Genomic DNA, 12,818 nt, shown 5'->3' on the forward strand with positions numbered 1-12,818 from the left:
CATATTTTGAAAAAAAATAAAAAAGTTTAGAAACCAAAATTAAGAATGTGAAATAGTAGGGAGTAAAATAGAATTAATGTCTATATATAGGAAAAATATAATTAACTCCTTTTGTGCTCCAAAATTTTTATGAACGATTTTTCTATAATTTTGCAGTCTTTTGAGCTAGTCCTGCTCATAGTATATCCAACTTATATGCACAATTAATAATCATAATATTCTTTAAGGATTATATATCTTCCATCTTGAGATTTAGTCTAATTATATATAATTTTTTTAAAAATTTAAAAATTATATCTACCATTTTTATCAATTAATATTATATAACAAATGAACCCATCATTAATAATATTAATGGAATTTGCTTAAATCAATATAAAAATTGAATGAAAATTCAATTTTACCCTTGAATAGTTGAGTATTCATTTGTTCGATAATTACATAAAACCCCCATTGCCTTGTATATATAGTATGGCGGATTGCCTCGAATGTATAGGCTATATTGCTGATGCGTTCTTGTACAATTGATTTACCTATCAATGCATTTAACCTTTCCCAAAAAATGAAAAATATTAACAAATGATAATTGACTAGGAGCAAATTAATACCTGATCATATACAAGTCAAAATTATACTATCCAGAAAGCTATGATCTAAGGGATAAAAAAATTAGGGACAAGGGGAGGACGAGGTGTAGACCAACGATCTCGTTGAAAATGTACGAGCTCCAAGAGGAAGAATAGTTCCTCTTGGGAGACCAAAATCTGCCCAAAGATTACTTCGAGGGAACTTTACTTGCAGGAATATGAGTTCTTACACAGGATAAAAGGTCAGACATATTTTGAACTACCGAAGGATTTGTATGAAGTAGACTAATAAGAAAGAAGAGATTTTTTACATGCTATAATTAATTAGCTATAATTAATCACAACGGAAGCAATCAAATGGAAAAAATAACCTAATTATTGTACTGTGTTTTATAAATAAAGGCAAACAATTCTACGAACTCATCAATGTATTAAACTGAAAAATTATAATTGGTTTAATGCAATTTACCTTTTTGTCATATTATAAATGAGCAAATCACCCCTACAAAAAATAATAGCAATTTACCCTTATGTGTTTTTAATATTAAGCAATTTGCCCCTCTCCCTGTGTTTTTAAAAACCATAGCAAGTTGCTGCATTTTTTAAAATATAAGAAGATAAATTGTTGTTTGCATTTTTCCCAAATTTATAACCATTACAGAAACTTTCTTTTTATTTATCATATGTTTACTTGTATCATAAGTTTTGAGTTCCTAACATGGCGTCAGCCCGGCCCGCACTTATAGTAGCAAATACAGTGATAAGTGGTGGTGCCGTTGAAACTTCTGCCAGCACAGACGCTTCTGTCAAAATCTTTTGGTGGAAATAGAACCCCGCTCCGGCATACATTGTTGCATGTTTCGGGCTTTTTGACATCGCAATAAACGTTTAATCCGAAAGAACATATTGCAGCTTCAGAAAACATGATCAAGGCACCTTCTATAGCTATAAGAACGATCACAAGCATCAAAGGCTGCATCAGCTTTGCCATTGTGAATTTTTCTCTTTTATAAATTTTAGTTCGAGGTTTTGCAGGATTTTGGCTAGGCCTGTAACCGTAGTTATATACAATTTTTTGTCATTAATCTGTGACAATCCAATGCAAATTTTGGGTATGATAAATTAATTACTGGTTCTCTCTCTGGGTTGGAGAATCGGTCTAGTATAAAGTTGAGAGTTTTTACCAAATTTGTATCAATATTTGGGATAATTACACGCATCTCCCCTGAGATTTGGTGTAGTTACATGTAAACCTCCTTTAATTTGAGAAATTACATATAGCACCATGAGGTTTGCTTTCATCTAACAAATAAGTCCATTCGTTAGAGAAAATCTACCGAATTTGTTGATGTTAACAAAAAAATTAGAAAAATATTTATATTTACCCTTGATTGACTTATTACTGACTTATTACAGGTCAAATAAATCTTTTTATAACCAAATTAACCTCATACGTCTTCACGTGTTAATGTATGTGAGGAGGTATATTTCACCGTTATATGGATAGTGTAGTATGAAAATATTGTTTGACCTACAATAAATCAATAATAAGCCAATCGAGGGTAAATATAAATTTTCATTTAATTTTTCTATTAATATCAACAAATTTAATGAATTGTAACTAACAGAGGGACTTATTTGTTAGACGGAAGCAAACTTCAGAGGTACTAAATGTAATTTTCCAAACTACAAGATATCTATGTGTAATTACACTAAAACTTCAAGAGGGAGTTTAATTATACGTTAATATTGTAAGAAAGCTTCATCCAATGAGTATCTTGATTAATATAATCTACTGCCAAAATAGGTGGATATATGAGATGTATGTGATTTGTCAAAGCTTATAAATTTGAGTGGGTAAGAAATTACAGCGTATAGTGGTAATTTAAGTCATATTAAGAAAAATGAATTTCAAGAATCCGTGATATTGTATGGGAAAAATACATTTTGATCTTATAAGTTAGGCCCGTTTTATTTTAAAATCATTCATTATGAAATTAGTATTTTTAGTCCTGTAATTTATAAAAATGAGTATTTTTTATCCTAATTCACTTTTTTTACCTATAATTTAATGACATGGGCACGTTGCAGTTAAGTATTTTTTGTGCAATGGAAAATTAATGTGTTTTTCAATTTGGGATCATTTCTTAGGGTAATATAACTACAATTTAAGGAGAAAAACAAATTTTAAAGGAAATTAGACCAAAGAAAGGAAAAATTCTTTGTTCTCTCACAAAAATTGAATTACACCATTCCTATATTTTTGTAAGTTGAAACCAACTAAAAGCAATACAAAGAATCATGTTTTTCACAAGTGAATCAAATAGACAAACTAGATCATTCATATGCTGATGTTGGAAGAAAGGTCAAATTTCCCTCCACCCAAAAGCACTTATGTGACGTACACCATCAAATTGTAGGCAAATGAGGACCAAAAGTGATAATTTTTATAAGTTATGAAACTAAAAATGTTAATCCTATAGTGAATGAGACTAAAAGTAAATCAAAATTAACTTATGGGACAAAAAATACTGTTTTCCTTATTGTAATTAATGAGACATCAGAAAATATTGAATCAAAAAATGATGACAATGAAAATACAATTAATTTCATATTTATAAAAAAATTAAATCATTTATTTCAAATCAGAATAATACATTCATTAATTATAGTGTGGCTTAAATATATGAGTATATGAATGGACAGGTTTTGGTCACACCTTGATTTTTTCTACATTAGCAAATGGTTCAACATTTGATCGGCCGATCTGGAAATAGATACATCACATCAATTTAGATTTTGAAAAATCATCGTGGATGTAAATCAGTGATCGATGCATCATTTCTGGATGAATGATCAGATTGAATTGAATTGTACTCCTGAAAGTGTGGAACATCTGAGCCATAGCCACTGGGTACATAAAATGCAGGCTCGGAAGGTACTCCCAGAGTTAAAGAGAAACTACTGAGCATAAGAACAACAGAAGCCATTGTCGGCCTATCGGATGCGTTCTCTTGAACGCAGAGCAAACCGATGTGAATGCACCTCAACATCTCAGTCATGGAACCAGCGCCCGACCTCAAGACTGGATCCACCACATTTGCAGCCGTTCCTTCGCGCCAATTTTTCCACGCCTGTAACAATTTGCCATCTTATATTTAGTATATGCATAGCGTTGATCACTATCAATGATGTATAATTGTCTTACTTACAAAGCTCAAGAGGTCCTCTACATTCTCCCCGCTTCGAAAACAATTATTTTTTTGGCCACTGATAATTTCCAGGACCAGTACACCGAAGCTGAAAACATCCGACTTAACAGAAAACTGCCCGTGTATTGCATATTCTGGTGCCATGTATCCACTAATTTACGCAAATTATTAATCAGTTAAGAGTGGAATAAGTATAATCATCATATAATTTATCTGTTTTTATTCATAGAAATTTCATAGGCTAATTATAATAGGATGGTATACTTACTAGGTTCCAACAATCCTGTTAGTATTTCCTTGAGTTTCATCGTGCCCACATAACCTTGCCATGCCAAAATCTGCAATTTTCGGATTCATATTTCCGTCTAAAAGTACGTTACTAGCTTTGAGATCACGGTGAATGATCCTAAGTCGAGAGTCTTCGTGCAAGTAAAGAATTCCCCTGGCAATACCACCGATGATCTTGTGCCGTCTTTCCCAGTCCAAATATGAATGGTTGATTGGGTCTACATGCATATTCAACCAAAATGTATGTTAAAAGTGAAATTGTTCAAGCAATCAATAAAAATGAAAAAGTAAAATATTACCAAATATAAAGAGATCAAGGCTTGCATTCTGAACAAACTCATATACAAGAAGCTTCTCTTCTCCTTGTAGAGAGAAGCCCAAAAGCTTAACCAAATTCCTGTGTTGAAGCCTGGCAAGTAACAGGACCTCATTCTTAAATTCCAGGTCGCCCTGACCGGAATTCTTGGATAATCTTTTCACTGCTATTTCTTGACCGTTCAGAAATTTTCCCTGAAATTCAAAAAGTTTTTGTTTTACATATCCCTTTTCATTATTACATAACAACAATTGCATACTGAATTACCTTATAAACGGTCCCGAATCCACCTTGTCCTAACTTGTTATTATCTGAGAAGTTGTTTGTTGCATCTCTGATTGTGCTGAAGGCAAATTGCAAAGACTCAGGAGTGCTAATGTCGTCCACAACTTCACCTAGTTAAATAGAATAATTTAGTTGAATCTCTGTTGGAGGTAAATTTTGTTTCTAAATAAGCATTTCAGAAGAGATCAAATACTTACTCTCAATATGATCACTATCCTTTGGTTTCTGTTTGATTCTCTTTATTAAGAATATCCCAACAGAAACAACTAGTATCACACCGGCAGCAACTGAAACGGTAATAATAATAACAGTTCGAGTTGTATTACTATTACCGTCATCCTTAACCGTCCTTGCTGTATTACCACCATGCTCTTCTGCAAAAATCGAAGAACCTCGTTAGTTATGTCGATAAACCATCTTATAATCTGAATTCCCTTTTTCTTTTGTGCTTGATATAGAGTTTGTTATCAAGAGAATACAATTATGTTTTTCTCTGTGGTTAATTTTTGTCTCATCTGTAAAAACATCAGCTCATAAACGTTGTATAGCCGCAGCTAATTAGTATCCATCAAAATTTTTTTACTTTTGAATATAAAAGTTAATCATAACAAAACATCATATTTTTCCAGTGTCAACTCTGTAAGAAGAGAATATTTCAAGCCTAGTTTGTAACAAAAGGCGGACTGTTTACGATATTACCTGGGGGCGGCCAGACCGGTGGCTCAGGCCGAGGCACTAGTTCCTCAAGCCTAGTTCCATTGTAGAAGGGATAAATCTCAAAACGAAGAGTGCAGCTGGGCCTGAGCACTCTACCCCCCCTCTTCCTGTCACAACACTTCGGTATATCTGCAGCAGCACCAATCAAGCAACTACTGCAATCCTCCGGAGACAAATCCGGGCTGCACTGTACTAGTGCGAAAATTCTCTGAAAATCAGGGCCAGTTATGTTCCCGGCCGCCACCTTCCTCAAAGAACCACCATAAACCGCCTGTCCCCGTAGATCGTCTAGCAGAGTGCTTAAGTCCTCCTTGAACTGGTCGACACTCGTAGCGTTCTCTGGATTCCACCAATAATATCCCGGCATAGTCGCCAGAATTCCAACTAACGTTTCGTTTGAGTATCGCAACGTGCAGCGTTCCTGCCAGTTGACCGCCTGTTTTTGATTCGGACATGATGCTAAAAGCGCTGCAGCAGCATCTCGGACACATCCACGACACGTATCCAGCTGAATATCTCCTCGGCAGAGCACGATGGCATTGGCTCTATCCGGATTCTGCCCAAAGGAAGCATTGTAGAAACCGTTTCTATGGACGTTTGTGGGCAGAGAGGAGAGGACAGTGTCGAGATTTGCCTTGTATGTGCTGTTACTCGTGTAATTGCCGTTGTTCAGGCAGACAGATTGGGATTGGACAAAGGCTGAGAGGTTTGCTAGAATAAGGAAAATTAAGGGCAGCAGCATTGTTTGAGAATGTAGCAGTGACGGACTTTGAGAGAAAAATTGGGAGATGATGAATGCCATAGAGCAGAGGGATGAAGTACGATGTGCTCTCTGAAGGAATATTATGAATGTATTGACTTTTGAGTAAATCCATTTCCAGGTCCACCCTCACTAATTTTCTTGCAGAAATTTCATTTGGACTGACTTTTAATGCAAGAAGTTGGAATTGTAGACATGGAAATTAATATCGGGTAAATACGTATACACCATCTGAAATTCGAAAAGTTAAAAAAAATATATATATGTGAAAAATGACGCACACAGCCTTCCTGTCTGGGAAATTTGCATTATTTTTCAAGATATCAGGGATTTTTTTGTATTTTCTTTTTTTAATGTTTTTTTTAATCTTTCGAAAACCGCATAAAGGTAAATTGCATTTAATCCGATTAATATATATTATACTGATAGGGTGTTTCGGGTGGATTGTATTTTTTTATTGTAATTCCTGTTGCATTTTTTATTTCATTTCACATATACACGGCACATATATAAAAAAAATTGAAATAAAATTGATATGTGAAGTGAAATAGAAAATGCAACAAAAATTGTAATAGAAAATCCAATCTACGCTTGGGGAGCTTATAAGCTCTTTGAAATATCTTATAACATGTTTGTGGGCTAATAAGATGCTATCAAGTCTTCAGTAAACTTTTAAGAAAAAGATTTTATAAGTTTTAAAAATAAGATATTATGAGGTTATAAACTCTTTAAAAAGAAGTAAAGAGTTGTCAACTTATTTATAAAATATTAACGAATTCCTTTAAATTATTGATAAATTTTTTATCACTAACATCTTATAAACTCCATAATCTTACTTTATCCTTGATAAAAAAAAAAAATTTACTTTATCAAATATATAATGAACTTATTTTTAAAATAAGATCTAATATATTATAACCTTTGAAAACTTAGAAAGTGTGAGATTTTAAGAAAATTTTGAGGTGTTTCTTAATATGTTTTCAAAATTAATTGTATGTAAAAAGAAATGTCAGGTTAAAAGCATTTTTTTAAAATAATATATATAATTGACTTAAATTTTATAATAGTGACTTGTTTGGTTGAAGTAAAATGAAAGATAGAATTTAAATTGTGTCTTGTTTTGACTGGGACCATGGACTTGGATCATCCACGAATTCACACTGCTTTCTGGTTTCTGGTGCGGGATGAAAGCAACGGGAGTCCGCGACCACAACGACAAAGTACGCAAGAGGTGCGAAGTTCCCCGTCATTGACCATTTCAAGACAAGTGTGGGAAAATAGACGTATGGATCCAATTCTTTTTAAGCCCATCACATAGACGAAAATGGTGGTTAGCAAAAATGTGGCTGAAGGTCTTAAGCAGGAATTGGCAGACATCATTTTGGGGTTTCCTACAATTATTGGTAGATCAAAGAGTGAAGTCTTCTCAGCTGTTAAGGAGCGCATACGGCAGAAACTCAATAACTAAGCGACAAAGAAGCTCTCCCAAATATTTAATGTATTGTCTTTTCAAATTAAATTATAAAGAGATGATACCAAAGGTATTCAAATACATCACAACTTTACTTCTTTGACACCTATATAAAAAAATTTTTGGAAACTCATTTAGAACACATACAAAAACGAAACGTGAAGCTAGAGAAGACGATTAAGGGAATTATCTTGGGATAATTTAGTTAAGTTTAAACTATAAATAAAAAAAAAATGAGTGTAATTGATAATTAATATATTCTTTTACACTAGTCATCATTCAAATGAGCGTAAAATTTTATTTGTCTACAAATATCTCCTCGAATTTTGCTCACGGACATCTGATGCAATGAAGTGAACAAATGAACATGTTTTGAAATTCATTTTTTCTTCATGAGTTTTGTTTTTTTATTTTCACTAACATATGAATGAACTTAAAAACATATCCTTAGCTACCCACATAACTCGTAAAAGGAATCAAGTTATATATAGTTCGCTTGAATTTTGTTATAATTTATTCTCATATTAATGGGTTTTCAACTTTAATTTGTAAATAACACGTCAGTATCTGAACACGATTTTTGTTTTTTAATTGTAACTTTTTATTTTTCCTTCTCCCGATCTATTTAATTTAAGTAGCAGGTACAACTGATGTCAAATTAATATGAGAGTAAAAAATAAGTGGTTGATCTTATCAAGTAGTAGAAAGTAATTAATAAGTATTAATTATGTGTATAATTTTATTCATAAAGGAGAGTGAGCTTCTTGGCGGGAATCACACTCCCAGAGGCAGGCACAGTAATACTGATACTTGCCAAACTTGAATCTCTCCTTACAAACACTTTTGATAAGTAAATATGGTGGGAAATAAAGTCCACTTCTGCAGATGTTGTCGCATGATCCAGGATGAGACTTGTCACAAGTTGCAAAATCTATTGGTTTCTCGCAGACAGCACCCTCAACATTAATGTACCAAAAACCTGCATATATATACATGATATCCATCTCAAAATTATATAAACAACCAATTTTCTCATGAAAGTTTTAAATAATAATACTTGTGTTTCTTGTATATGTACATATGTGACAAACCCTTATACACACTAATTAATTCACAACTTTTCTTTTTTTTTTTTTAATTATTTTAAGAAACATATGTTGTATATGGACGAACGGGTTTGAATTTGAACGAGAAACTTGATGAAAATTTTAGTGATTCTATATTAAATATATTTGAAATATATCGGAATGTTACTAAAAACAACTCAAGATGAGCGTTGGATCATATGAAATCATCTGCAATACAAAATTATCCAAACAAATACATCGGATTTATTGTTATCGATTTGAAATTTTTTGCTCCAGATCTATCAATCCAAACACAAAAACTCTTTTTGGATGAACGAATTTGGATTTCGACAAGAGTTTTGGAGAAAGAATTTCAAATAACTCCATACTAAATGAATTTGAAATTCATCGTTCACAATATTATTGAAAATAGCTCAAAACAAAATTTAAATATTTCAAATACTCAATACAATATATTTAGTATTATAAACTTAAATTTCTTAACTTTAAATTCATCAATCCAAATAAAAAATTTATAAATAGATACCTGTCGTCAGACTAAGAAATACGAGACAAAATGTGAAATGCTGAAGAAGATTTGCCATTTTACTTAGTTTTTCTTTTCCTACGGAAGATATGTGCCAAGCTTAGCGTCTCTATGATATATATATATATATATAGAGAGAGAGAGAGAGAGAGAGACGACATGATTTGGTAAAAATCTCAAGAATCAACACAAAGTTTCTATCACGTTTAGTCTTAATTACTATAAGATTATTTTTTCCTTATCAAATTATATTTATTTTGAAGTTACAGTATTAGATAATTCTTATATAGGATTAATTGCACACAGCCCCCCTCTGAAAATGTTAAATTACACGTTCTCCTAATGAAGATTTGAAATTACATTCACACGCTCTAAAAAAGTTCTCCGTTTACACATGACCCATTTTCATTAGGGGTTTGGATTAAAAATGCTAGCATTAGTAAAACAAATTACATAAGTTTCTAATTTTTTCCCCTTATTTAATTACATTCCATGTATATTTTTATACGAAAATGTAAAATGAGGGATAAAACTTAAAATTTTATATAACTATTTTGCAAACATCAGTATTTTTCATTCAAATTTTAACGAAAGAGGATTAGGTGTAAACAGTGAATTCTTAAAGGAGGTGTCAATGTAATTATGAAAATTTTTTAGAAGAAAGTATAATTTCACATTTTTAGAGAGGTCTTAATGTAATTAACCCTAATTTTTAAATGATTATTACTTTGGGAATAAATGCGGGTCGGACCTTTTAAGAAGAAATGTAAAGTAGTGGTGATTTCATTCGAACCACTATTAATAATTTGAAAACTTTTATAACAACTAGGAAAGAAATCTGTAAATTAAAGAACAGTTGTTAATATGTTTATAAAATCCGTTGATATGTTAACTATTATAGTCGCATGGTCTAATTAATTTAAATTAATTACTGTAGATTATTTAGTTCAAACAATAATTTTAATTAAATTTTCAATTTCATGCATTCCAACGAATCCTCGGAACATATTTCCAATACTAGCCACCTTTAACATTTCATTTATATTGAAGTTCAAACCTCTGTTCCATTTTCTTTTAAATAAATACACTTTTAAACTTCTCAAATATATATTTAATTTATCAATTAACTCATAAGAGTTTATTATTGAATCAAACCTCTTATATCTTTATAACTATCGTTCTTAATAATATTTTTAAATTAAATTATCATTAAAATCTCATTTTTCTTTTTATTAGACATAGTATTTCTAAAATATAATTTCCGAACATTTTTACGAATTTTTTATCAATTTCTTGCTGCAATATAATTTAAATAAACACCAATGCATATAATTATGTATTTGGTTAATAGGTCCGATGAAATTGAATATATTAACTATAGTAATAATTAAATTTTCAAATCTAATAATTTAATTAACCAACTATAGCATTTTCAGTTCAAATTTAATATTTAATTCAACACTAATTTAAATAGTTAAACTCATAAAATTTTTCTGTTAAATATTACATCGGACAATATAAGCTACATTTGGTAATTAGACTAATTAAATAATATACTTATATAAATTAATATAAATTACAATCTAATTCCTCCATACCTGATTCGCTTCGCCAATTGTGTACAAATGTGTGTTGTACGATTTGTGATTGGTGTGTGTGGTAAATTTAATGTGTGTGACCAATATATATATATATATATATAAATATATATATAATATATATATATATATATATATTAATGGTGAGGCGGTGGAAAGTGATGACCCACCCACCCCACCTTCATTCTCTATCTCTCTATATATATTTGTTTTATTTATTTTATTTTATTTTGTTGATTGAATATTTTTCAAAATACTCCTTACGTCCTACTTAATTTTTTAATTAATATAATTTGCTACCAAATATTCTAATGAACTCCAATTTACTCCATTTAAGTTTTAATATATTCGAACTTTAATCTATAATTTATTATAATAAAATTTAAATTTTCTTAATAGTTACTAATTAGTCTATCAATTATGTATGAAATTCTACGGACGTCACAATATTAGTGATAAAATATTAAATAATAATTTTAAAATTGACAACTGAAATATAAACTTGATAATAAGTTTGATCTTGTTGGTATTTAATTATTAGTGATAGAAATTGTATATAAAATTGTCATTATAAATAATTAGTGATATGTGCATGGTGCCAATTTAATGACAATTATTGTCGCTAGGTTATCATTGTATATATATCATTAATTATTTTTAGTAACAACTTTATTGAATAATATTTTATTATTAATCTTACTCATTATTATGACACTAAAGCATCACTAAGTACATATAATTAGTGAGAAAATTATAATTATTATTTAAGTTTTTAGTCTGATAAGCTTTTGGTTAATATAAAATTACTTTGTATACTTTTCAGAAAATTTAACTGTTTGACCACAAATGAGAAAAGTAATTCAGTACTATATTTTTATACTAGTAAGTGCAACCAAAATATCTATTTTGCAGGTCAAAAATCAATTAATAGTTCCAGTGCACCCAAAAAAGGGAAAAAATGCAAGCAACCACCTGAGATATTGCAGATAAGGAACCCAAATTCGCTGAATTATTGGTTTTTGATTAAGGATATTCACTATATCGAAAAAAAAAAGCAAATTCCCCTTCTATTAAAAATAAAAATTAGCAATTTACCTTCTATATTTCTTAAAATGTTGCAATTTACCTCTTTGTATTTTTTAAAATGAAGTTATTTACCTCACTGTCTAAGTAGGTAAATTGTTATTTTTTTAATTAGGGGATAATTTATTTATTTGTAATATCACAGGGGGATAAATTATACTAAATCCCGCGTAGAAAGGTAAAATTTTCCTCTTTCTAAAAGTTTAGAGGGACGAATTGCTCTTCGTTATATTTTCGTTCAGGAAATTCTTTGCCCATTAAACTTTTCATAAGAACGACTGTATTTAACCCTATATATTGTTTTCGCATCTAAAATTTTCAGTAAATTTTTGCTCTTAACATTTTGTGTTTGGTGTAAAATCAGGAGGAACAAAAATAGTTGCTAGTTTACCAAGAAAAAACCCGCTTGATTATATTAAATATATTTAACTTAAAATTATTCATGTAAGTGATTTGATGATATAGGTAGGAGGGTGAGCCTGTGGGCGAGCATCGCACTCCCAGAGGCAGGCACAGTAATACTGATACTTGCCATACTTGAATCTCTCCTCACAAATACTTCTAATCAGTAAATATGGTGGGAAAAAAAGTCCACTTCTGCAGATGTTATCGCATGATCCTTTCTGCTCCTTATTACAGGTAGCAAAATCTATTTGTTGTTCGCAAACAGCACCATCCCCACTGTACCAAAAACCTGCATCCATGTCAACACACAAGCCATTTTTCAGTAAGGTTAGGATCTGGATGAACGGATTTGAATTCGAACAAGACTTTTAGAAAAATATTTTCGAAAATCTCCATGTTAGGGATTTTGAAATCCATTACAGCGTTTCCAAAAGTAGCTCAAGATGAGAATTCAAATATTTCAAATTCTTAATTTGGACATT

The 12,818-nt window shown here is 30.9% G+C and overlaps 1 protein-coding gene across 1 annotated transcript; it reads right to left on the bottom strand.

Annotated features, from left to right (window-relative positions):
• LOC105160816 (putative receptor-like protein kinase At4g00960) lies at window positions 3,229-6,311 on the bottom strand. The gene is made up of 7 exons (XM_011078310.2): window positions 5,388-6,311; window positions 4,886-5,062; window positions 4,671-4,798; window positions 4,387-4,597; window positions 4,068-4,305; window positions 3,800-3,950; window positions 3,229-3,721 (listed from the first exon to the last, which is right to left on the bottom strand). Exons 1-7 carry the CDS (start codon window positions 6,205-6,207, stop codon window positions 3,395-3,397), a joined length of 2,052 nt encoding a protein of 683 aa, XP_011076612.1. The 5' UTR covers window positions 6,208-6,311; the 3' UTR covers window positions 3,229-3,394.

The sequence above is a fragment of the Sesamum indicum genome, linkage group LG4 (genome assembly GCF_000512975.1).
Source record: "Sesamum indicum cultivar Zhongzhi No. 13 linkage group LG4, S_indicum_v1.0, whole genome shotgun sequence".
In the NCBI taxonomy this organism is placed as follows: domain Eukaryota; kingdom Viridiplantae; phylum Streptophyta; class Magnoliopsida; order Lamiales; family Pedaliaceae; genus Sesamum; species Sesamum indicum.

What these genes read in the sequence shown, in the direction of transcription:
- LOC105160816 (XM_011078310.2), bottom strand. Translation starts at nt 6,207, where the DNA reads ATGGCATTCATCATCTCCCAATTTTTCTCTCAAAGTCCGTCACTGCTA. An exon ending in CCTTGATCTCTTTATATTTG is followed by an intron (nt 4,306 to 4,386) that starts GTAATATTTTAC and finishes ATATGCATGTAG; the next exon opens with ACCCAATCAACCATTCATAT. An exon ending in AACAGGATTGTTGGAACCTA is followed by an intron (nt 3,951 to 4,067) that starts GTAAGTATACCA and finishes TGCGTAAATTAG; the next exon opens with TGGATACATGGCACCAGAAT.